At 36.2% G+C, this 27866-nt stretch overlaps 1 protein-coding gene across 1 annotated transcript in view; it reads left to right on the forward strand.

The window, feature by feature from the left end:
* HIBADH (3-hydroxyisobutyrate dehydrogenase) overlaps positions 1-27866 on the forward strand; it is a 134830-nt gene that overhangs the window by 79059 nt on the left and 27905 nt on the right. The window contains exons 5-6 of the mRNA XM_034402221.3: positions 14399-14532; positions 18920-18996. Of these exons, the coding sequence (XP_034258112.2) occupies positions 14399-14532; positions 18920-18996 (211 nt within the window). The remainder of the gene's footprint in view (positions 1-14398; positions 14533-18919; positions 18997-27866) is intronic.

Genomic DNA, 27866 nt, shown 5'->3' on the forward strand with positions numbered 1-27866 from the left:
CTCTTGGAAAGTCTGGACATGGCTACTTGTGCCATTGTCATCTCCTACTGTTGCAATGTGATCTGCCTTGAACATCTTCCAGTTGATCCAAAATGTAGCGGCACAGATAGTTATGGTTTCAGTATGGTATATCCATGTAATACCATTGTTTTATGAGTTGCACTGCCTTCCAATAGACTTCCAGGTACAAATCAAGTTGCTTCTTATCACCTATAAAGCCACTCATGGTACAAAGCTGAACTATTTGCAGATTGAATTGCATAGACAGACAGGAGACAGGAAAAAAACCTTTGTGTCACAGTGATCATCCAGACAGTTCTTGTGATATTCATGCAAATTATAGGTCACAATGCACTGATAATGTTACTTAGTTTGGTTAATGAAATGTCTGCAGGAAAACAACAGAGAGCATCAAGGACTCTTCACTTTGGATCTTGCACAGCGACTAAGCAGTGGGCTATTCATTATCATGATAGCATCCATTTAACTATAGTTAGTGCAAAATAACTTACAATGCTACATATTGAAATCACTTCAGCTGAAAAAATGTATGGTACTCTTAATTTTAGCTACAGTTTTATTTTTTCCACATTTTCATGCATTTGGTTTTAGTGGGTAATAATTCACAAACCATTATGTTCAAACAAATTAATTTACAGTACCTACAATATGTTGTGTTACCACTTAATTAAAATTAAAAGAAAATTCCAGTTAGATATTTATTTTTAGAGTTTTCCTCTACCAATTTCATTATTTTAGATAAGAAAGATCAGAAATGAACACAAAGTGATAATTAATAACAATATTCTGCTGGCAGGCTTTTGTTTTCTCTCCTGAGGTCAGTCATGTTCAGCTGAGATTAATAAAGTTGACATTTCATGCTGGTGGTCATGAATTTAGGATAATAGTATTAAATGGTGATTTGATTGTTGTGGGAAGCAGCACTCATTACTCAACCCATACATTAAATCATCATGAAAACAACTGGAACTTTTACCCATCTGTTTTGTACACCTCCAAAGTAACAAGTGTCTGTTTACACAGCATCTGTATCTTGATTCCATCTTCAAGAACACATCAGAACTGCCCTGTTAATAGCAGTAATTTTAGCATTTAAAAATTGTCATACAACTTATTTATGCTCCAGACTTGCTGCAGACTGGCTAAATTAATCTGTTATTCCTAGATGTAGAAAAGTAGCAACTGATTTCTAACTTTTCCCATTAAAAAAGAAAGAATTGCATTTTGTTAAACCAAGCTAATCTTTTTGTCAGGGTTCCAACAAAATACAAAAAAGGCTTAAACTAAATAGAATTAGATTTGAAAATACCAAGTTATTATGATACTTCTATTAAACAATTAATAGAATTAATTTTTTGTTAATTTAATATAGATTTTCTATTTTCTCTTAATAATTTTGTTAATTTTAGTAGACATTGCAATTTCTTATATTGGCTTTCCAACATACAATTCTGTGTACTATTAACTTATTGATTAATATATTTATATGCAAAAGGATCAAATAGCAAATTACAAATGTAATCTAAAATTTGACTTTAGATAAAATATCTTGCCAAACTATTTGATGAATGTTACATAATATACTTTTAAAAACTCTTAACAGATTAATGTGTTTTTATAGATACTATTAAAAATAATAGCTGTTGTGTTTGTAATTTTAGGATTTTCATCTATAAGTACTGTAAAATGTTGACATATTCATACCTCTTCCTGGTTTTAATTTTAAACTAAGCCAAATAGCATTCTGTCGAAGACTCTTATTCACAGTACAATAAAATAGGACCCATTGTTTCAAGATTAATAGCGTTATGGAGATAAAATCTTTGACAGATAAAGACTTTTTGAAATTACCATATATCGGATGGCACAAAGACTGCTCTGTATTTACTTAAATCTAAACTATTAAGATATTTAAGGAGCTGTAATGTATATCTGTAATTAAATTCAAAAGATATAGATAAACATTGAACTTTAGCTTTAGCCATTAATTCCTATACTGAATTATCCCATAAACTTTGTATATTATAATGGAATGCTAATGTCATGCTTCTGGAAAATAAATAATCAGAATTGATACCTGCCTGATCTTATGGATCATCTATTTATACAGGTTGTCCTTGATTTACAACCATTTGCTTAGTGACCATTCAAAGTTTCAGTGCAACCAAAAAGGTGACTTATGGCCAGCTTTCACACTTACAACCATTGCAGTAGCCCCATTATCATGTAATCAAAATGTAGACGTTTGGCAACTGGCGTGTATCTATGACGGTTGCAGTGTGCCTGGGTCAAGCGATCACCTTTTGCAACTTCTGACAAGCAAAGTCAATGGGAAAGTCAGTGTAATTTAACAGTTTAACAATGAAAATTCTGGTTCCTTATTGCTGAATGATGACTGCTTTTATTAGCAGATATAATCCAAATTGAAGCTCCATATAGAATTTAAGGTGCGATTTTTGCATTAAAAACCTATATTGCTGCAGGAACAAATCTCCTTTTGAATAAAAATATTGAAGCAACACCATCATAGTAGATGTTGCTGTCAGAAGTATTGCATTGCAATTATGTTGCCAGGACAGGCATGATTAAATAAAATGCCCAAATAAGTAAAATGGTCCACATTATCACATAGTTATCTTGAATTTTCATGTTCTACTTTTTTAACTTCTTTTTTCAAAAACCAGAATTTTAGTTTTGACATACTGCAGTTGATTTGTAATAGAATTTCTTGGTAATATTTAACTAGTGCATCAAGTAGGCATTTGAAGTTCAGTCCAATAAATGAAAGAAAAATAGTACCATCCACTTATAGCAAAGGGCACATTTTATTTGCTTTATATACACATGTGACTTCATAGCAAGTTCTATTGAACTGACTTCTAATGACAATAACAAATTAACAGCCTTAATTGGGTGGCTTTTGATATGGATGGATGGATTTGGAAAAATTTTGGAAATCAAATCAAACAATACGACTCAATTTTATAGATTTTTTTTAATTATTTGAAATACATACTTGATGCCTTCATTGTATGATGCAGTATCAAAAACTGATCTGAGCGTTCAGAAGAAAAGATACAGATTTAAAATTTGTATTCACTCCCTCTGGAGATAAATGCTAACTTCATATGGAGTTGTTTCTCCATAAGGAAATACAAATTACCATCAGATATTACTTTGCCACTAGAGGTCAGTCTTTAGTAATCAACCTTTAACAAACCAGAACTGTCAAAAAGGCTAATAAATTACACAATGAACTTTCCTAATTATGAATTCCTATTTAATCACTCACTGACAAGTTAAGTGAGGCAGTAGTCCAATGTACTTTGCATATATAGTTATGCTCATATATTATTATATTTCTTTAGAAGTGGGTCTTCAATCATAGAGTAGGTCATTACCAAAGACTCTCTTATCTAGTCATAATTACTTATTATGGGAAATAATTAACTTTGTTACCTCTTGATTCTGTTCCCAGCAAATGCAGCATCCACCCTTATCAACAAACTAGATTTTTCATAATGAAACATTTGATAAAAGGGACTTTTTAACTATGTAATAATATATATATAAACTAAAAACATGGTGGGGTAGATTTAAAAAAACTGCAATGTGATACGTGGAGATGATAGATTGGATTTCAAATGGTGAACCACAACTTGATTTTTTTCAATATTGTGATTAAAATTAATGTGGAATGATACATAGATTAAATATGCTTGGGCATAAAAACTGTTTTCTTTGCAGGGTAGATAGAGTTTAAGCATTTCCATTCAGTAAATACAATTTTGTGTCTATTTGATAATTTGACAAGTAATCTTATGTAAGCATCTGTGAAGAAAAAATAATTTTACAAGCCTTTGGTAATACACATAATGCTAGTAAGTTCAATTGGATTCGGACCCATACAAAAATAGTGTAAAAGTCGATTCAGAAAAACAATTAGTGAACAGTTACAATACATTAAGAGCCCTGCAGTTGCTTACAAGTTAAATGTTAAGGCTGCTCCCTAAACTAATGAAAGTTTTGGATAAACAAGTACTTATATGATTCTTGTATATTTTAAGTGAATAATATCATCTCTGAATTCATTGTCAAACTATGCTATTGATCATGTTCACAAGTTGAAGAACAAGCTAACTGATGAAATACAGCTCTCAAAAGCCTTTTTTTCAATAGACAACAAACAATTTCTCCTCTGTAATTCATTGGCTAAAGCGGAAAGAAGTAAGGCATGTCAGAAATGAATGAGTATCAGAAATGGGAAAGGTCTTCAAAACTTGTGAAAAGCAGTATAAGATGAGGCTCTTCCCACTTAAGTTGTACAATGACACTAATGAATGTTGTTTTTGCCTGGTCCTCAAAGTTATGGCTGTTGCAGTACTCCTATAGTCATATGATCCAAATGTCGACTCTTGGCAGCCTGCCCACATCTATGACCACAGGGTGCACTTCAATTCCCCCACCTACCTATCTCCTCCCCATCTCTGCTGTTTTGCTCTGCTCCTCCCCATTCCTCTGCCCTTGGTGCTCTGGCATCTGTCCTGCCTTCTGCCATCCTGCCCACCATCATCATCCACCAACCTTTTGTCCTTCTCTTCCTGCTGATCAGGGGTGGGTTCTACTTACCTTTACTACCGGTTTGCAGTGGGGCCGCGCACATGCGCACTCTTCTGCGCAAGGGCAGAAGCGTTTTGAAGGCATCGGGGTTGGTGGGCGGAGGCTCCCGCTGGTTTTACTACTAGTTCTATAGAACCAGTGCGAACTGGGGGTAACCCATCACTGCTGCTGCTGATGAAGCACATCCTACTGATTCTTTGAAAAGCCTCAAAAAGACCTTGTACAGGCAGCAGCTACCTCTCAAAGGGCCAGGCCTGCCTCAGCAGTAGCAGCAGCAAGATAAAAATGGTGAAGGTCAGCTGGAGCAGCATAGTAGGTTAGGTGGCTGAAAGGGCAGACATGGAGGGAATTAATGAGTGGGGGAATTAAAGTTGAGGCAAAGATGACAGAGCAAGAGAAGCATGAAATCCTTCCGAATAATATCCAGGTCCAGGCCTAACAATCACAACCAAGATTACCTAACCTGTTATTGTTTAGTATTGTGGTCATGTGGTGTTTTACCTCATCACTTTGCAATACTAACCCCAGTCCCAATTAGGATTGTTAGGTAAGGACAACCTGGACTTATATTGTAATTTTTTTCTATCAGTTTCACTTTCAGAAGCTCTGTTACTAAATCCTTGAAGTACTGCTAAAGTAATTTGTAGAAGTGCTGCTGAAAAAAATAATATTAAAGCTTCCAACATGCATATATATCTAGTCCTTGGATATTTCTGGATGACTGCATATGTTTGTTAAAATATTTTTGTATAACCAGCATTAATTCCTAATGTTTACCTTGAGAAATATTTTTTTTTAATTCTGCTAATCTTGGAAAATATTTTGGTTTTTTTACATTCTTTTGGAACTCTAAAATATAGCCCAGTTTCATGTTTTGTAATTTGAGTATTGAAACAATAAGTATCAGAACTCAGTTCTTATTTTAGGATCAAGTTCCAACATTGGGAAATACAAAGGAGTACAGTTCTAAAATAGCTTCTAGTCCAGACAGATTTTTCCTTTACTAGTTCTTTGGCTTTCCTTACTGTATCCAGTAACTTTTCAAGTGCTACAGTTGTCAGGGTTCCAAGTAACATCCCCAACGAGAGAAGACTCCAAGGCTAGAAGTTCCTCAAAGTTTTATTTTATTAGAGATGTCATATTGGCACATCTAGGAAAACCCGAATCTGAAAGCTTCCAGGTTTTCCCCACCCAAAAAAAAGTCAAAGTCCCTTCCCCTGCACCCACATGTCTATCACATGGTCCAATCAATGCACCATCCCAACTGGAGATGCCTCCCAGTCACGCCACTCCAGGTGCAGGCTCAAATGTTTTTGATTCTCAGAGAAGGAATATTATTATGGTTAAATATCTCTACCACTCTATGCAATCGCCTCTCCCAGTTTCCAGCACTAAGTGTGGCAGCCTTGAAGATCCAAAGAAAAAGATGGCCTCCAGGGCTGACAACAATTTCTTTTTACCATTATCTGACATGACTAGGATAAAGTATGTTACCTTATAAATTAACCTTTTATTAATGTGGTGATGAGTAATATATACTACACTATCTTGCCAGTTTTCTTTTGTACTAATCTGGAATTTAGAACAAAGATGAAAAGTTGACTCTTCTGCTGAATTATTTTTTTTGGCTCATATTAATTTTGGAATTTTTCATTCCCTAGATCTGTTTTCTGTCTCCAGGGATCAAGATGCAACTTCCCGTGCAGCTTTGTTGGCTTCCCTTTCTACATTTTCCCCCCACTTATGTCCATGGCCAAGTTCAAATACTTAAACTCTTACAACCACTCATCACCTTATTTTGAAGCATAAATCCTTACATTCTTGTTTCTCATGAGTCACGCAGCTTCCTCCCATGAGTACTATACTGAATGACAGGTTTTATGTTTTTTTAGGCTTACAATATGGTATGATGATTGCAAGGCAAATTCTCTAATTCTTTGAAGTGTCTCATAATAATCCTAGATTTCCCCCCCTAGAGACTAGAAAAATATACTGGAAAAGTATAAAATAAGAAGTTCACATTTATGCAGCTTTTAGAGATTCTGTTTTCTAATGAGAGCTGGCACTTTTCTATTTGAGCTACCTATTGCAAAATAGTAGTCTAAATCTTATATAAATTATTCTTGGAATATAAAATACAGCAAATGGTGCTGGACTTAAAGCAATATACCCCAGAATTTTTACCTCGAAAATCAACAATGAAATTGTGGTTAGTTCTTGATAAAAATTTGGCTACGCTTTACCTTGTATGCTGTTTCCTACAGCATTGTTTACATCTGGACACAAAATCTTGGTGACATAGAAGGCTATCATCATTAAGAAGCTGATGTTTTATAGTGGCACTTATATAAAAGAGTAGATATTGCCCAGAATTTCCGGAGAAGCACTAATACGGGTAATACAAGGAGTTTTAAAATAGAAAATATATTGGTGCTATTATTACAGCAAAGAATTTATATGGCTATATTATCATGCTTCAGCATCTGTCAGTGGATTTAACATCAAAATGTGACATATGTACAAACTTACATATAATATTCTTTTTTTGCCTTTGACACTTCTATGCAAATGTTTGTTTTTCCTAGGTCTTGGTGGTGACACAGTCTTAATTTGAGTCGGGTCACCATTGGTAAGGAAATCATTATTCTGATGGCATGAGCACAAAAAAAGGGAACTGATCATACAATAGAAGATTATGATCTCTAAGGAGGAACAGAATTAACAAGATGAAGTAGACAAGAAGTTAATTTATTTCATTTCTTGATTAATTTTGATAATTATCCTTTTTAAAGGAAAATGTTTTGAATATTTAGATTTAAATATATAATACTATACTTACAGGGAAAAAATAGTCAATACATTATATTTTAAAGATCTCTGTATTGAAAGGAGATTGAGACACAAGTATTTTTGAAAACTAAGAACATTTTGGGAGACTGGTGTTCGCTGTTCTTATATGAGATTTAATTAAATTTGCTTGCACAGCATAGCTCCTTATACATCTCCATGTGGATAGATCTAAAGCCAGAATAGCTCATTGTTTACAGTGCTGTTGCTCTTTCAGCAAAAGTTGGGCCATTGTGATATTTATCTGAATTCAAACAAGGCTAATTAAAAGAACTGCTGACAGTTGTTGTGATCTGACGTTGACTGGAGCTTGATGGTCATTATGGGTAAATAATGAACCAAGCCTGCAAATGTAGCAGCTGCCAACTTGAGATAGTAGAACAGTTATTGCTACCCAATTTAAAGATCTATTGACTGCTTCTCTTTTTTCTCTATAGATCTGCAGAAATCTATCTAATGTTGCGTTTTGTCACTGCAGATCTTGTAGAAGTATATTACAATTTTCTTCTTTAAATATTTAACTTAGTCAATTGTTAGCTTTCAGAATTTATTTTTTCTTATTGGAAGCTTACTTATTTTTCTACGAGAAAGATTTGATCAACAGTTATATTTGCATGTTAACTATGTTTTATATATTTTGATATAGTGGAAATATTCAATTGACTATTTTTTTCCTCTGTATATAATTCTAGCACTATTTTAAAGGAATATAAATGTGTACCATTGATAGCTATTTGTAATAACTATATGCAATAATGATTTTTAAATGATATGACAACATATTTCCACAGTTTTCGTACAAACTCTGAAGATTTTTTTTTTCTTTAAAGGTTTTGGCATAATAGTGGTGAGAAATATTACAATCTGCAACCCTGCTTGTCAGTACTGACAAACTTCTGTGGTGTTCATTAAAAATACATCATCACTTTGTCATGTTTTCCCATGTCCCATTAGCAAGCAAGCAACAAGGCTATAGTAAAGGAAATAGGTAGAAAGAGACTATAAACGTTGATGAATCTACATTTCCTAGAACTCTAGACTTAAAAATTTATCCTAGAAATGCAAAAGTCCCACTGTACCATCATATTTATGCTTGCAGTGCTTAGTGCCAGTATGCAACATTTATTTCAGCTGCCATTATTAAAGGTAACACACATTATATGTAATGTAAAAAGCATGTTTGTGTATAGTACATAATACAGCAAAATTAGAAATTTTGCTGAGAAGAAGTGATCTCAAATGTATCCCCAAAAAAACAAACTTTTTCCTGAGAAATAATGATGAAAAATTATTCATTTAAGAGACTTTCTGTTTCAGAGGAAAATTAACTTTGATTTTATTGTTGGGAGAACCATCATTTTTGTATATGTGTAAAAATAAATTTGCATATCTCCCAGATGAGAACAAGCATAAGCTGCTGGTTTTCTTTCTGTGTGAAACCACCATACATTAACAAGAGGTTATGTTGTGCTACTTTACATTAAACCAAATCACCTCTGAAACATGTGTAGCACCATTCATCTGTGTCACCAAAACCCAAGAGAGTGGCTGATATCGACTTTGAAACCGAAACAGTGATCACTTACAAATCAAACATGGCATGCTCTAAACCGATTGTGCACGGCAATCTTTTCTGAGAAAAGACAACTAATTGAACATGATAAAGTGTAAAGTTAATTAACACTCTTAAATTTGTTGATTACTTTTCACAGGATTATATTGTTCTTTTGGGTAGCAGCTTTCTGTCCCAGCTGTCACCTTTTTAGCTGAATGTCTTTGGTGAACAATAGAGACACCATAACAAGTCGTAAATGGTCCCTGTGACAGCAGACCCTATGAGGCTGCATCTGTAGAAAATGATTAAAACAATTGCATTTTAAAGGTAGTTCAAACAACAGCCTGGTCCCCTTAGCCCTCTCCTTTATCTCATTTTAGGATAGACTGTTTAAAACATTTAACCATATATTAGTACATGTTAGTACATTTAATTATTTAATGGAAGAATGAAAAAACCTTTAAATCATGTCTTGCAGCATGCTTCTTTTCAGCACAAAATGTATAACATCACACATTTAAATCTAAAAAAACCCTTATGAACGTATGTTACAGTTTAGTTATGTGCAATGAAGAATTAAATCTGGACTATACTACATATTAATTCCTCAAGCATAATAATACTTCATTTCAGTGTTTATGTTTCATTGTTGATTTCATTGTGCAAAATGTTTGGATAAGTAATGACATAATTGCAATTTCACTTAGAAAGGAGTAAGTTGTTATTTGTAAACAGTAATATCATACTTCTTTTAATAAACTGTTTGCAAAAGTGTTATAACTATCAGGCTTTCTTTTGGTTCCATAAGCACAGCAAGAGAACTTCTTCAACGTCTTTTTTTGTAACATTGGAAACAATTGAAATTTATTTCCATTTCTTGATTTTTCCTATAAACAAATGTATGGTCAAAACTAGATTAAAACATTAAGTTTTTCGTCCATTTCAAAAGAGGCCTATGGATATTGCCTTCCCAAGAAAATCATTTGGGTAGAATTTAATGTATGTAACGCCTTTTTTAAAGATTAAAATTAATACAGATCTCAGCATGAATTAAGATTGGATCAGGAAATCATTCCAGTTTATTTTTAATGTGGACGTTTGTTTAAAAAATACCTAAGCAAATTGCCATGATTAATTTTGACAAGCTCACTTGTTTCTAAAACTAGCTAAAAACTTGACATGTTAATTTTAAATACAATTTGATGGTTCTTTAAAAAAATTCTGCTTAATGTTCCTGAGAACATTTCAAAGCCCACATACCATTTGTTGGAGTTATGACACTCTTATGGGATCTCCTTTTTAATGCCAGCCTGCTACTGCGGCTGGCTGAAGGGAGAGCAAAGTTATCTGCAGGAGACTGTTTTCCATAGGAAAAATGGAAGATTTCCCATGTGGACATCCTATGTTGTATGCAGGAATCGTCTTTGAAAGGTCAATGACCTACTGGGTTCTAGTTGGCCTGCTGTAAGACTGTCGCTTTCCGTTCAATTTCTGTGATTTTTGTGCATTTTTTCTCTCTGACTGCTAGATAGACAGATGACAAGTCTTTTGGAGGAGGTGAAATGGGGGAAGGGAGTAGAGTTACCAATTTAACAAAATATCAGTATATTAGTAATTTTGCAGTTAACTAGAGACTACAATTTATTCTACTGCTTGATCAATTATTCTATAAATGCTATCATGATATACCTAGGATTTTATTTCTTTCTTCCTGTCTGTGTCACAAATATTAACAAGTAAATGTTTCTCATTAACTTTAAAATGAATTCAAGAATTTTATTAGGGCAGCATCTTCATAAAGCAAACACAGTTACCAGATAATATGGAAGAGGATGAGTAATCTGACATTGGATTTTTGCCCAAGGGCTAGGCAAAACGAGCTTAGATATGGGCATGGAAAATCATTGGTGCTATTTGATAGCTCCACGTCTTATGATCAGAAAATGATCAGTGGCTACAGGGAAAATGTACTGTATGGATAATTGGAAAAGGCTGAATTCTGATGAGCAAAGCTGAATGGTGTTTTTTTTTAATGTTTGTTTGCTCGGGAAGAGATAAGATTAAGCTTTCCTCCTTGCAGACTTCATTTTCTCCATTTCCACTCCTGCTCAGTGTATTCATTTCCCTCTTGATGATAGCATGACACAACTAAAAATACTTTAGCCACTGAACTTGAGGTAGATTTGTAGCAAGATCCATAATAAAGAATCAGTACACAGGCTTACAGTATAAAGATAAATTCAAAGCTTAAATGCTGTATTTTCATCAAATAGCATACCCTGTGACAGGCTACCTTTAAAATTCTGGAAATTGCATACTATCTATCAGGCTTCATTAACTCCCAGACGATTACTTGAATGTGAAGACAAACAAGAGGAGATTCAGGTACACAGTTCCTTGATAAACTAGTTGTATTACTGATACTAGGAAAGCCTTAATTAAAGCTGGAAATTGCCAACTATAAGACTCAAGCCATATCTGCCTGTCTATCTCCAGGTTCATATCTTAGATCGACTCTTATGTGGCCTAGCAGACTGAGAGCTGTTCATTTCTCTGTAGGAGGGCCAGTTGACAACTGTGCACTGTTATTGCAGCAGACCTATCTCATCTCAGGGTCTTTCCATCTGACCTTATTCCTTCTCATACTCCATTGCCAGATTAAGAAGGATTGCTTGAAAGAGGTTGGCCAGCACTTTGAAGTAGAACAATGCCTTTGGCAGTAGGTAATTGAATAACATCTAGATTAAGAATGATTAGAGAAGTTCCATGCAGATTGGTGAGTTTTGGTGATTTAACAATACGGTGGATATATCACCGTATCCTTGTTTAAGTTGATAGGACCCAATCCTATCAACCTATCCTTGTTTAAGTTGATAGGACCCAATAACTTTGCGGGAAAGCAATGACTCGATGAGTACAAAGACATTTATTTCAGTTCTGAAACTAAAAAACTAATTCCTAATCTATAGATATCCTGATACTTTTTTTGTGGTGGCTATAGAAAATGTAAGAAACGCAGTGGCTCAGTAGCTAAGACGCTGAGCTTGTCGATCAGAAGGTTCCAGCTTCTGCCAACCTAGCAGTTTGAAAGCATGTAAAAATGCAAGTAGAAAAATAGGGACCACTTTGGTGGGAAGGTAACAGCTCTCCATGCGCCTTTAGCTTTTAGTCATGCTGGCCACATGACCACAGAGACGTCGTTGGACAGCGCTGGCTCTTTGGCTTAGAAACAGATGAGCACCGCCCCTTCAGCCGGAAACGACTAGCACACATTCATTCATTCATTCATTCATTCATTCATTCATTCATTCATTCATTCATTCAGTTAGTTAGTTAGTTAGTTAGTTATTATATTTCTATACCGCCTTTCTCCCCTAGGACTCAAGGCGGTGTACAGTCAAGAAAAATATAGATACACAAACATCATAAAATTGCTAATTAAAATTATTATTATAACATAGTTTGGCCCAATTAAATAGAACCTAAAATTAGATAACATTTTAAAAACATTCACATGTTCATATGTTTAGCCCCGCCTGTTGGGTTTTGAGGGCATGGCGGAAAGCATGGAGATCAGGGATATTTCGTATCTCAGGGGGCAGTTCATTCCAAAGGGTTGGAGCCCTCACAGAGAAGGAAACCTTTACCTTTATAGAAAATGTGTTCTCCATCTTGGATCACTATTTTGTACTTAACTCCAGTTTATATACATTATTTATTTTATCTGATTAGTATGTATTTTCCCTCTCCTCTAAAAAAAACTCTAATGCACAACTTTGCTCTATTTCCCAAAAACCTTTCAGATAGGTAGAATGAGCATCAAATTAACTAATGAATCATATTCTTAGTGGAGTTTGAAGTTAGATGTCCTCACTTCATCTAGTATTTCTGTTACTATGCAGCCTGACAATTAGGAAACATTGCTTGTAAAAATACAGTGGGACAGACCAACATAATATCTACCATTTCTGCCTGATGGATAGAATGGCTTTTTCCCTGCTTAGTAGCAAAGAAAATGAACTAAGCTGAGAGAAATAAATCAGCTGCATAGCAGCAGCAGGAGCATCTTTCCACTTGGCACAGAAGTGGAGTAGTCAAGAAACTTGACAAGGTTTCTTCAGCAATTCTGAACTGATGGGGCGGAACCTTCCTAATCCTGAGCAGTTATACACCCTACTTATTTTTCTTTTTCAGCATGACATGCAGTCAAGCACTAATTGTAGTTTGAATGCATTCTTCTTCATTGTAAGAGACTGCCTTGAGTTTATTTGAGGCCTCTAATTTGATAAGGAAAACAGACAAAACTTGGAAATTCCTCTAAACAAAATACTTGAGGTTTTTTTTTTAATGCTGTATTTGTGCCAACTTGAAATATAAAATATGCTAGATAGATGGGACAGTAACTTGTCAATATTTTTTCTTCTTCCATTCAATCATGTCCGAATCTTAGAGACTGCCTGGAAAAGTCCTTGAGTTTTCTTGGCAAGGTTTTTCAGAAGTCGTTTACCTTGCCTCCTTCCTAGGGCTGAGAGAAAGTGACTGGCCCAAGGTCACCCAGCTGGTTTTGTCCCTAGGTAGTATTTGAACTCACGAATACCAAACTGGCTCTTGTCAAAATATTAACTAGCTGAAAACTATTGTCACATCTGTTTTGTTCTTATAGATGTATAATGACTCTCCCTGGAAAAAAATTAAAAATATAATTTAAAACGCTATTTATAATATTTAATGTTAGAGAACTTCTGTTAACTTTTAACTCATATTGGTAGGAGGTCAGGATACAGCATTAGTAGTAAATGCCATTTAACAATGCCTTATAAAAAGGAGAATGTGTGAATAAACTCTTCCGTTAAAAAGTGACATTACCTGCTGTTAAATGACTGTCATAGTGGACTACTGTTACCTGCTATTAGATGACAGTCTACTGTGACAGTCATCTAATTTTAAGTTAGTATTCATTTCACAAATAAACTCACTAGTGCATTTTTTTTTCATCTGAAATGGAAATTCTGAAGTCTGACTATTTTCAAAGAGACCTGCAGTAATGCGTGTGTGTGTGTGTGTGTAAAAATGTGTATGCATGTATGCATATGTATACATGTATTTGTGTGCTTGTACGTATAGAGAAAGACCATTATACTAACAAAAGAGATGTATATAGTTGTAAGCTTCGGAGAACTCAAAGATTAATATCTAAGTAAATACATACAGGGCAGGACTGGAAAAAGTAGTGGAGAGAGCTGTTTAATTTCATTCCTATACAGATGATAAGCACAAAGGAAGTTTCAAATGGAAGTGATGTGAAAAGAAGCTTAAAAATAATTAATGACTATGTTATTCTTAATTTAATGGTAGGTGTTGGAGCTGCTCGTGCAGGAAATCTTACCTTCATGGTCGGGGGAGTAGAGCAGGAATTTGATGCTGCAAAAGAGCTGCTCACATGTATGGGTTCCAATGTGGTCTATTGTGGAGAAGTTGGAACTGGACAGGTAAATGCAGATCATTCCTAGGCATGTTATAAGTTTTAGTGTCTCTTCCCTTTCACATTGCATTAATGTGCTTCATAAGCCAAAGATACCTTCCAAACTTACTGAAATTTACTTTCATAGTGAAATTCTTCATTAAACTGGTAATTAATTGACATTTGTTCTATCCTCTCTCCACTTCCAGTAAGATATACTACTGTAGCCCTGTTTAAAATGCCACCTTATCTGAAGCATAGGTAAGAAAACTGAAACTTTTCTTGTGAGTTTGTAGGGCTCACATGCAAATTTCATATACAAAATGCAGTTTTGCATTTTCTTGCAGACATTTTTGTCTTTTTCAGTGTGCTGCGGGCAAGTATCACATTGTTTTTCTTTCAGTTGTATTTGTGATTTAGTTGTTTAGAAGGTAGGTATGTAGATGTGGTATTCTAGAAGTTTGATTGTAATTATTCAAATCAACTCAAATCAACTATTCAAACCCATCAAATTATTTTGTGGGTTTAAATTATTTGTGTTAAAATTAGAGTGCAGCAACCTCTGCGTATCACCCAGAATCTGTATTCTGTATTCTGAATGTTAACTTATCTTAACAATTATTTTGCTTAGATGTACTGAAAAGCATCTTATACTATTTCTGAATGAAAAAGAAAACACAGGAAAGTCCTAAAGTACCTCATAAATCAAATCAAAGTGATTTGTCATCACAGAAAGTCTCCATCTCCTTTGGCAACCTGAAATAATATAAAATAAAAAATAAACTAAGTTACCAAAACCAAAATGTGGAACATTATATCTAAAATGCACACTTTCTGCCTTTCTTAGTCCCTTTTATTATATATAACTAAATTCATTTCATTAAATCTCATGATGTTCTCAACTCCTTGGGTTTTCAATAGGTAGGAAATTTGTAGCCCAAGGCCATATGCAGCAACAAATTGTGTGTGTGTGTGTGTGTGTGTGTGTTTCCCCCAGAATACTATCCAACTATATTGTCTAAAACCTGGTAGAAAATAAGTTTGAAATCTTGTGTATGTATTTGCTTTGTGTTATCATGCTGCTGCTCTGTTGGCTTTGTCCCCACAAAACATTTTAAACACAGTCGTAATAACCAAAGGGTGTTCACCCCAACTTAGTTTATGAATACTGTTTTGTTATGACTTGCCAACTCTACTCTTTTTAGGCTGGTTCTTAAATGGTAGTAACATTGAGATGGGGACTATTAGAGTGTTTTTGTATTATTTTGTTTAAAATTGCACTGAAAAATACAAGTTTATAGTAGGAGTCTAAAGCTATAATGCTATGAGTTGTTTGGGATGTAGTATGGGCACTTCCACATGGCACTATTTCTACATCCTAATCTTCCTAAATCATTTTGCAATTGCCCATACGGTAATTTTTTACATTGGATGACTATGGGCTAGGAATATAGTGAACCATTTCCTTGGCAAACAGGAGAATGCAAATATTGTGATTCCCAATAGGGTCCCAGTCCCAATCTACAACAACTCCTAAGAAACAAAAGTTACCGTAGCCTGACTCCACACAAAAAAAGGGGAAAAAAAACCAAGCGTTGTGTTCTCTACCTTGCCCAATGCCTGGTATTTTCAGTGTCTGATATATGCATTCATTTGACACTTTACAGAACATTCAGAGATGTTGCTATGTAGATAAAAGCATATCTCTTCTTAGATAGAAATTCCCATTGAAAACTATGACATGCAGCAAGCTGATTTATTCAATAATGGCAATGATGTTGTAGATTTGGAAATATAATGGTCACCTGAAAACTAGGGGAGAGGGGCAGAAGTTGGTAAGTGTACTGTAAATAGAAAAAATCAACCAGGTCAGTTTTTTTTCAATCAGAAAGAAAGTGAAACTGACAATACATATTAAGTTTGCCTATAGAGACAAAATGTTTTGCATTTTAAGTCTTTCAAATATCAAATATCCTGTTTCAAGTTTGAAACAACTTTTTTTTCAACCTTAAGACACTTCCAAACCATTTTGAATGCAGAAGAGCTGTTTTTACTTGAAACTGGTACAATGTTCAATTATTTGTATATCTCTGGTTGCTTATGAAATATACTAGTAAACTCTAAAATCAAATACAAGAATTAAGAATTCCAGCAGTACAGATTAGAGAGAAGAAAAATTGGTTGCTTAGGAGGACATGGTGAGACACAACATGACACAAGTACCTGATCTGCACAAATGATACAAGTATTAGTGGCTTACTCTGCTGAAGACATATGTAGAAGGCTCTAAATGAAGATGTTTGGTAGTGATGATCCATGGAAACCTCTTGCGCTGGGCAGCCTCTACTGAAAGATGAGAATTATGGTTTCCATGATTATTATTGGTTAATTTAAGTGACAAGAATTTTGAAAAACTATTTTGCTTTGAAAACCAGACCACATACTCCCCCAAACCTAGGAAAAGTGGCAATTGCATGCAGGTGAGCATTTATGTGACACCCAAAAGATTGCCAATCTATGCTCTATAGAGTGGTTATGGAACAAAAATTTCTATATATTAAAACTTTTTCTGTTATTGGCATTAACTGAACAAAATGATCCTTCATAGAGGAATAATTAGTGTACCAAAGTGCCTCAAATAGGATGACATAGACAGTTCATCCAACATTCCTGAAGGAATGAAATTTGGAAAAGTTGTGGCTACTTCAGGCTGCTGCTATAGTTGGGCTGGTGGTAAAATTATCTTACTAAAATAATCTTCACTTTGGTAAAATTATCTTCATTTTGAATGTGATGGTTTCCTAGCCACTCTTGCTATCCCTCACTCCCTCCCCCACCAACAGCAAGGAATTGATGCATCATGTGTCTCTTAAAGAAGCAACAACTTTAAGGTGCCTATAGGAAGGCATGTATATTTTTATTGCTTTATGTCCACTTGCACACAAACATGTACATGTATTTGTATCCTATCTTTGTTCAGGAACTCAAGGCACAGATACAATGCTTCAACTTCTTACATTTATTCACAACCCTGGGATTAGGTGGGGCAGAAAGTCACTAAGTGAGCTGCTGTGGCCTCAAATAGACTGGGTCTCTCTGATATCAGGCAAATATATTAGTCACTATACTTTAGATTTTGCCCATCCTGTTTCATTTTTCAACTGTTTCCTACCCTGAAATTAGAAATCTAGCACCTGAAAGAAAGTCCTTCTTTCAGGTGCTAGAGATCAGGTACCATAGACTGGTCCCATCCTAGCCTTCGGGAAATGATGTGATCCTATTTTTAACAGCTTCCTACAACTCAGTAGAAAATATTTTGGGAGTCTAAACTGTTCTGGTGAGAACAGCAACACACAACATTGTGACAGAAATAATTAAAATAAAATAAAATATCAGCATAATTATGTCATGGAGAAAGAGAGGACGTCATGGTCAAGAAAGACACCAAACGTATCATCAAAGGATGTGGCAACGGAGACAAGAAATGAAGAAATGTGGTATGATAGTGCTGTACATCTCTAAAATCACAAAAGGAGGATACAGAATGAGGGGACAAGAAAAGTTGGAGAAGGAAAGGAAAGATCAGCTCAAGAATATGTGACAAAGTAATTTGCAAAAGTTCTTTAATGCTACCACATTGTGGATTCCACAATATCCACAATGAACACAGCAAAATGCATGACTTTCTGTTAATATTGGTGCCATGGCCAAAATCTGTCCTCACTTTCATGACATCTGTCCCTGGACAAAATTGCCAATTTTTGTCAGTATAGATTGTACTGAAGGTCAGTACAGACATTTTGCAACTGTTACCTAATGAACTTCTCAATTTACCTGTTACAAACTAGTTCAAGAAAAATATCAGACAATAAAACTACATCTTCCAAGTGACATCCTTTGAGGCTAAGAAGCCCTTCCAGAAGGAATTAATAGAATCCTTCTATGACTATGCAAGGGCAAATCCTTCTTTATATTGGGCATTAAATGCCAGTCCTCAACCAACAGCCCAAATTTATTCAGATTAATTTCGATTTTTAAAACAGCATAGAATTGAGAATGAGTGTAGTCTATAATGATGGAATTCAACATGAAATTCTTAAATTATAGGAAGGAGAGGAGGGTAGGGGAAGGAAAGAGAAGGGAAGGAAGGAAGGAAGATTGGTTGGTTTCCAATGCTCCCTGCCAGCTTTCAATAAAGAAGTTGAATGGGGAAGTCAGTAGAATATTGGAAGTCACTTCTTCCACTACTTTTTTGCCCACCCTTGGTCCTTCTGTTTCTCTGTTTAGGTAAGAAGATATTCCTAAAACGATGATGCAGTGGGGTATAGGTTGACTAGTTTCTAATAAAATTAGGTTCCTGATGGGTTGTTATTTGTAAAATAGAGAAATTTATAGGTTATTGCATTTATTTTCAGGCTGCAAAAATCTGCAATAATATGCTGTTAGCCATCAGTATGATTGGAACCGCTGAGACCATGAATCTTGGAATCAGGTGTGTTGAATTTTACATTTTGATTACATTTTGATTACATATCTTGATAATATTTAAGTGACTGGCCTTTTCATAGTGATGGAATAATGGTTCAAAAATTTAGAGTAGCAAACATAGTACAAGTTCAGTATTTCATGTTTTTTAAAACCATTGTTAACTTAGAAATTTTAATGTACAGGGATATTCTTTTCAGGGCTACAAAATAAAAGTGCATTTTCAGTTCAAGAGAATACGTGTAACCCCTTTTTTTTTATTATCAGATGAAACATGTAGCTCTGTTTAGGTCCCATGCTGTTCATGCTGTATTATAATCCATCAGGAATCAATCTTTTGAATGCAAGATCACAGGCCATGTAGAGTCTGAACCATAGTCTTAACAGACTGTACCAAAAGAAAAGTGCTATAATCAGTTCTTATTCTTAAAAACAACTTCAGGGTATTTTTAATTAAAAAGTTATATTGTTGTTAAAAGGCTGGTTATATTTGCAATATTTATATTTCACTGATAAAGAAATAAAGGGAGACTATTTTAAGCTATTTAGCTCTCATCAGCTAGCCATACCCTTACTTGGATTTGAACTTGGGTTGCCTGCATGTTAGGGTAGACCAGGTGTCTCAATAGAAAAACACTTAATCTCTCCCCTGGCTTAAACTGATGAAGGGAGGAGAACTTGTGTCTCAGAGGTTAATACAACTGCCTAACATGCAGGCAACCCAAGTTCAAATCCAAGTAAGGGTATGGCTAGCTGATGAGAGCTAAATAGCTTGAAATAGATCTATACTAGTCTTCCTTTATTTCTTTATCAGTGAAATATAACATTGGTATTTAATTTATATTTTTATATATATGTAGGTCTTTGGTTATTCGGGTTTCCTCCCACGTAAAATTGGAAGTGTCTTGGCGACGTTTCGATGAAGTCTCATTCATCATCTTCAGGCTGGTGTTTTCGGCTTCATGCTTCTAGGAGCAATGTGTGATTGCAGCTGTTTCTTCCTTTTAACTGCCAGTGGGGGTGTGAACTGATCGGGTGGGAGCTTGGCTGTGTTCTGATTGGGTGGAGGTGTGTTCTGATTGGTTGGGGGCTTGGCTGTGCTCTGATTGGATGGGGGCTTGGCTGTGCTCTGATTGGATGGGGGTGTGTTCTGTTTGGGTGGGGGTTGGTTGTGCTCGGGTTAGTCTGGTTGCAGGGGGATTTGAGCTGGTGAGCTGCGTTGCTGTTTGGCTTCGCGTTCGTGGTCGTGCCACATCTTTATGGTGGGTGTCAGTTTGCTTCATGTATGGATTGGAGGGATTTAAAGTGGCTAATGATGCAGCTGTGGTCTGGCTTCTGGTTTCTGGTCATGCCTCATCATCTGTGTGGGTTTAAGTTTGCTTTTTGCGTGGATGTGTGGTAGTGACATCCTGTGTGGTTTTCGTGAGTGTGGGTCTGGTGTCATTCTTTGTGTTAGGGACTCATTTGTCAATAAGGGCAGGTTTCCAAATGGCTGGTAGGCGGGAGGTATCTCGGTTATTCATGGTGTGTGGGCGTTTTTCTATCTCGATGGCTTCTCTGATTATTCTGTTGTTAAAGTGTTCAGTTTTGGCGATAGTTCTTGTCTTTTTAAAGTCAATTTCATGTCCTGTGGCTTTAAGGTGTTGGACCAGGGAAGAAGTTGGTTCCTCTTTTCTGACTGAGTTCTTGTGTTCTTCAATGCGTGCATTTATTCTTCTGTTGGTTTGTCCGATGTATGTGGTGAGGCAGGCGGTGCATGGGACATCATATACTCCTTGATTTTCTAACTCAATTTTGTCTTTGGGATTTCTTAGGATGGTGGATATTTTTCGGTTTGTGCAGAATGTCTTAATGTTGTGTTTGTGGAGGATCTTGCTGATTCTGTCTGTGGTGCCTTTTATGTATGGGAGGAGGGCTTTGTCGTTTTCTTGTTCTCTGTCTTGGATTTTAGTGGGGGTTTCTTTTTGGATTAGGTTGGTAATCTTACCAACCAGCTCAAATCCCCCTGCTAACCCGAGCACAACAAAGCCCCCACCCAAACAGAACACATCCCCATCCAATCAGAGCACAGCCAAGCCCCCAACCAATCAGAACACACCTCCACCCAATCAGAACACAGCCAAACTCCCACCCAATCAGTTTACATCCCCACTGGCAGTTAAAAGGAAGAAACAGCTGCGATCACACATTGCTCCTAGAAGCACGAAGCCGAAAACACCAGCCTGAAGATGACGAATGAGACTTCGTCGAAACATCGCCAGGACACTTCCAATTTTACGCGGGAGAAAACCTGAATAACCAAAGACCTACATACAAACACCCACGAAAACCTCAGAAAACAAATATCGTACCTCTACGGGGAGGAAATTCACCCCCTGACCAGGACCTATGAAAAACTCAAAGTCCAAAGAGCTTCCATTTTATGTGACCTCGCATTCCTATGCAACTGCTGAGATCAAAATTTAATCCCCACATGCTTCCAATTGAAATTCCACTCTAACTCTGCACCCACCAAACGCATCCTGAAAAGAACAGAATTGGCCCTAATCAGAAATGAACTTCACGCAAAAAGATTCCTCCTAGATGAATCAACAAACATCTCCTAACACTTCACCTCAAACTCAGCAATAAGATCCACCCCGCACTTTGGGACAAATCCAAACTTGCTGTCTGGAGAGCCGAAACACAGACCACCCTCAAGACAGACACACACACCAAAAACTCTGAAGACTACAAGAACGCCAGAAACAAACCCCTCCCCCCTCACAGCCACACATGAAACACACAGTGCATAACATCTCAGATAGTATCCTCACCAAAGCCAAAACCAATGTCCTTTCCAAAGGATTCAACTTTGCAATCACTCCCAAACACATCCCCACTGAAACTATTATATGCGGAGTTGAAACCAGTCTGACCAAAATCAACCCCGACGACGCTAACAGAATCAGACTCAAAATCACCAACATCCTCTGCACCAGCAAGCCACCCAAAAGCAACTTACCCAAAGAGGAACAGACAGCACTACTTAACCTGAAAGAAGACACCAGCATAATAATCCTACCAGCAGACAAGGGCAACGCCACCGTGGTTATGAACACATCTGACTACCAAACCAAATTAACCAACCTAGTCCAAGATTCCACATACAAACCCCTAAACACAGATCCCACCACCTACCTGGAAAAAACCACTAGATCCAAAATAAAAGCCTCCCCCATCAGCGAAGAGATCCAGCAAAGAATCATTCCCAGAGAGAAATCATCCAGATGCCCTAAACTCTATGGTTTCCCCAAGATACACAAAGAAGGAACCCCACTTAGACCCATAGTCAGCTCCATAGGCTCACCTCTACAAAACCTAGCCAAATTTTTCACCAAACAACTACAGCCCTATGCAGAATCCATCACCTCACATGTAAAAAACTCATTCCAGTTCATAGAGATCATAAAGAAACAAAACTTACAGCCCAGCGACCTATTCGTGAGCTTCAATGTCATATCCCTTTTCACCCAAGTGCCAATCAAAGAAGCCTTGATAGCTATCCAAAACAAATATAACACCCCAAGCACATCCTAGATCTGACCAACCACTGCCTATCCAACACATACTTCATCTATAACAAACAAAAATACAAACAAATAGAAGGAGCACCCATGGGATCACCCCTCTCACCTGTCATTGCAAACCTCTACATGGAACACTTTGAAACCCAAGCTCTAGAAAAATCTGATCACAAACCCAAACTCTGGCTCAGATACATAGACGACACCTTCATAATCTGGCCACACAGGAAAGAAAAACTGGACAACTTCCTTACATACCTCAACAGCCTACACCCCAAAATACAGTTCACCATGGAAATAGAAACTAACAAGCAACTTCCCTTCCTGGATGTCTTAGTCTACAAGAAATCCAATGGCTCCCTAGGACACACCATCTACCAGAAGAAAACACACACAAACCGCTATCTGCAAGCACTCTCACACCAGCACCCAGCACAGATCAACTCCGAAACCAAGACACTCATCTCCAGAACAAAACGCTTAGCTGACGAACAATACCTAAAAACTGAACTACACACTCTCACTAACGTACTAACATCCAACAAATTCCAAAGAAATAAGATTACCAACCTAATCCAAAAAGAAACCCCCACTAAAATCCAAGACAGAGAACAAGAAAACGACAAAGCCCTCCTCCCATACATAAAAGGCACCACAGACAGAATCAGCAAGATCCTCCACAAACATAACATCAAGACAGCATTCTGCACAAACCGGAAAATATCCACTAGCCTAAGAAACCCCAAAGACAAACTTGAGTTAGAAAATCAAGGAGTATATGATGTCCCATGCACCGCCTGCCCCACCACATACATCGGACAAACCAACAGAAGAATAAGTGCACACATTGAAGAACACAAGAACTCAGTCAGAAAAGAGGAACCAACTTCTTCCCTGGTCCAACACCTTAAAGCCACAGGACATGAAATTGACTTTAAAAAGACAAGAACTATCGCCAAAACTGAACACTTTAACAACAGAATAATCAGAGAAGCCATCGAGATAGAAAAACGCCCACACAGCATGAATAAACGAGATGACACCTATCGCCTACCAGCCATTTGGAAACCCGCCCTTATTGACAAACGAGTCCCTAACACAAAGAATGACACCAGACCCACACACATGAAAACCACACAGGATGTCATCACCACACATCCACGCAAAAAGCAAACTCAAACCCACACAGATGATGAGGCACGACCAGAAACCAGAAGCCAGACCACAGCTGCATCATTAGCCACTTTAAATCCCTCCAATCCATACATGAAGCAAACTGATACCTACCATGAAGATGTGGCACGACCACGAACGCAAAGCCAAACAACAGCAACGCAGCTCACCAGCTCAAATCCCCCTGTAACTCAGACTAACCTGAGCACAACCAAGCCCCCACCCAAACAGAACACACCCCCATCCAATCAGATCACAGCCAAGCCCCCAACCAATCAGAACACACCTCCACCCAATCAGAACACAGCCAAGCTCCCACCCAATCAGTTTACACCCCCACTGGCAGTTAAAAGGAAGAAACAGCTGCGATCACACATTGCTCCTAGAAGCACGAAGCCGAAAACACCAGTCTGAAGATGACGAATGAGACTTTGTCGAAACGTCGCCAAGACACTTCCAATTTTATGTGGGAGAAAACCCGAATAACCAAAGACCTACATACAAACACCCGCGAAAACCTCAGAATGAATATATATATATATATATATATATATATATATATACACACACAAAAAAAAAATGAAAATCTCGGGTGTTTTCCCGCATCATTGTAAATAAGTTCGTTAAAATATTTAAAATTCTGGTTAAAATCCCATCTTAAAATCTTCTAAAAATCCTTACAGAGCACTCTACAAGGTCTTTAAAACCTCAGCTAAAATCCTACCAGTGACTTTAAAAGTTTTTCTTATAGCAACATTTCGACAGGCTCACAACCCTGTCATCCTCAGGCTCTTGTTTCAATTAGAAGGGACAGGGTTGTGAGCCTGTCGAAACGTTGCTATAAGAAAAACTTTTAAAGTCACTGGTAGGATTTTAGCTGAAGTTTTAAAGACCTTGCAGAGTGCGTCTCTGAATTTTCACAGCATGATTTTAGTACATCCTTTAAGTGCATCCTTTCAGCCACTTGCTAGAAACTAAACACATTACTACCACTCTGAAGGCTGATACTAAAGAATAAATATCTGATTTGGCTTTATTTTATTTTTTTAAAAAGATACATGAATGTTATAAATACATGGAAACAGACATGCACCCAAAAGACAGGATAATGGATTCACATTTCTTCTTAATTACCATATCAAGATGCAGTTGTTTTATTGAATTGCCCTTGTCTCAGATGTTAGACTATCTTGACCTATTAAGTTGTCATGTTGTAATTGAGATAAAAGAGGAATTTGCTTTGCATCAGTGCTAATTGGTTTATCAATATCCTGTACCATTTACATTTTAAAATTGAGCATCTGTAAGATAGGAAAACGTATCTTTAACAAGCCATAACAAAACCCATAAGGTGGTTTACTGCTGCTGTAATTGAGAATTGTAAAGCTGTATCATAGTCAGTTTTAAGTCATAGTTTGCTTAATAAAAAAAATCAATCATCTATGACTTTAATGTATTTAGCTGAAGTAGAAGCTCATATTGTCAGCTATAAAAGAAAATGTTCAGCTAGCACAGAATACTAAAAGAACTGACAGTCTCATATGCAATCTTAATTGATGTTTGCAGCTACTGCAAAATGCAGGATCTTTCTTGGTTTTCATTTTCTAATTTGAGGTGTATTTTTCCCTCCCCTTATCTTTATTAATGCTTTGAATTCAACAGTCTATTAAAATTCTGAATGGTTCTGAATGAAGTAGATGATTAATGATTCATCCCAGTGTTAGGTGACGCACATATCCTATAGGACTAATCTATATCATAAGGAATTTTTATGAAATCTAAATTCTGCCTTTCCTCAGTTTTTTTCACATTGAAGTTCACTTGTGTTGAAATTGTTGCAATGCCAGTGATTGCGATTTTTCCACTGTATTTCTTTTAATTATATAAGATCTCTAATCTTTGTTTCCCAGTCTACAAAATTGAGTTATAGTTTTTCCCATATGTGTGCATTTTCCATGTAGTCATTGTTTTTCATTGTAAAATGCCAAATACATACTTTCCTTGATGGTAGTATCAGCTGAGGAGAGACATGGATGAATTAAAGTGCAGAATTCAACAGTAGGCCTTAATGAGAAGAAAGAACACTGCTGGTCCACAAATGATCCATGTTGGAAAATTAGCTACTTTGATTCTGCACCTTGAACTAAGAAAGCACTCTAGAACGTTGTGGTAACTTTGCTAGAAAAATAGTGCAAATTAGTTTCATGTGCATTTGTGCACATGAATGCCAGTAAGTTGAGCACTCGCCTGCCTACTTTCTTCAAGTAGTTTAAAGCCCACTGAGAAATGAAGTCTTTTGCTATCAATTTCTTTTCAGTCTGACAAGTGTGTTTCTGAAGTGACAGAATTCTCCTCTAATAAAATTCATGTAGCAGATATAATTTATAGAGCTTTCACAAGATTGAAAAAAGAAAATTGTATTTGCAAGTATGAATTTCTCTGTAGTAAATTCTCTCTGGAATGAATAAATTATCATGATATGACTATATTCATGTTGAGTTCTGTTTATGTGAGTAGACTGTTTAATTAAAGTAGTCTATTTTTTTTTAAATCCTTTTTGTTTCTTCACCTTTAATGTGTTTTTTTATTTTAAAATTTGAAGAATATAATGTACTATTTTTGTCACAGATGCATAACAGCATATATACCTTTTTGAATCTTTAGGCTCATATTTAATACACAGTTTTAATGCATTCCGTTTTTAAAAGAAGGGAGGGATATAGTTGTCAACATAAGATTTGTTGATACATATAATAAATTATGGCAGAATAGAGCAGCTAGTACATACTTGTAACCTATGCAAGTTGAAAGTTGTTGCATGAATCCATGGCATGGTGAGATTTCTGTCCAATGTCAGATCCTTACAGGTCTTATATGGGAATAAGAACAGGAAGTGCTGGAAAGTGGGACTGGACATGGAGCTAGGAGAGTATTACTTTGAACTCTGAAGGTTATATACCACAGTGCTTGTTCCCTGACAGAATGACGTCTATTAAAAGAACAGGAGTCTTATGAATATTTCCATCATGCAATTTATAGCTTGGGACACCTTTCAGGGTGGTTTTAGGATGCTCTGATAGAATGAAAGAAAGCAGAAGTTTGTTCATTGAGCATTGAATGTATCTCCATAGAACTCTTATGCATTTATTTTTAAATTGTTTTTTTTAATTTCAAAAATTAAGTTATAAATATGTACATCTTAAGGTTCAATTATGTAAATACATTGTTTGGTTTATCTTTATTATCAAAATAATACAATTTGAGGAAAAATAATAGTGAAAGAAGATCATTATCACCTGCACACTTTTCATTTCACTGTTCATTTTGTTGCTACAAAAAGATTGGGAAATGATTATAAATTTGAAACTGGGCACTAAAATTGCAATTGCTTAAAAATGGGAAAAATGACTGCCATCAACAAGGTAATTTGTACAGTACAGTACTGTACTCTAACTGTAATTTATACAATTTGGAGCCAGTAATTATGTTGAATCTGACATAATAAAACAATTTAAGAAAGGTTTGCTTCAAAATAATTTTTCCTGCCTTCCTTTGGTATAATAAAGCACTTCATAGATGCAAAATTGTGATTAATAGAAAAGATGGTCAATGTAGTTACTAAGATCTTAAGGTTATTAAGATCATAACAAACAGATGAATGGATATATTTATAATTTAATAATACCATTCTACTCTTTTACTCTTCTACAAAAAGCTCAGGATCTTTTTGGTGTGCCGTGCACTGGTGCTGCAAGGGGCCCCTGAGTTGCAGTGCAAAGCAGCAGGTGACCCTTTAAGCCGCAACGGTCCCAGCTGGCTTGCTAGTTCAGCTAAGGTGGTGCAAAGCTGCTGCCCAACAGGAAGCATCAAAGGCTTGGGAAGCCCCAACACCTTCTCCAAATAATGCACAGCCTTGTTGTAATTGTATGTGACTTTCTCATGAGGCTTTGTATGTTGAATCCAATTCAGGCATATGGCCTCTGAAAGACCCAGTGTGCAATAACTGCATCACAAACATCCAGGCTTCATCACCAGTTAGAATAAGAAGGCAGTGAAGGTCAGTTAGGACAGCAGGGACCACAGAGTACAGGAAGCGAAAAGGGTATTGATGGGGATGGAGGTAAGTGAAGCCCTTCTG

The sequence above is a fragment of the Pantherophis guttatus genome, chromosome 4 (genome assembly GCF_059756535.1).
Source record: "Pantherophis guttatus breed Tessera chromosome 4, ASM5975653v1, whole genome shotgun sequence".
NCBI classification, from domain to species: domain Eukaryota; kingdom Metazoa; phylum Chordata; class Lepidosauria; order Squamata; family Colubridae; genus Pantherophis; species Pantherophis guttatus.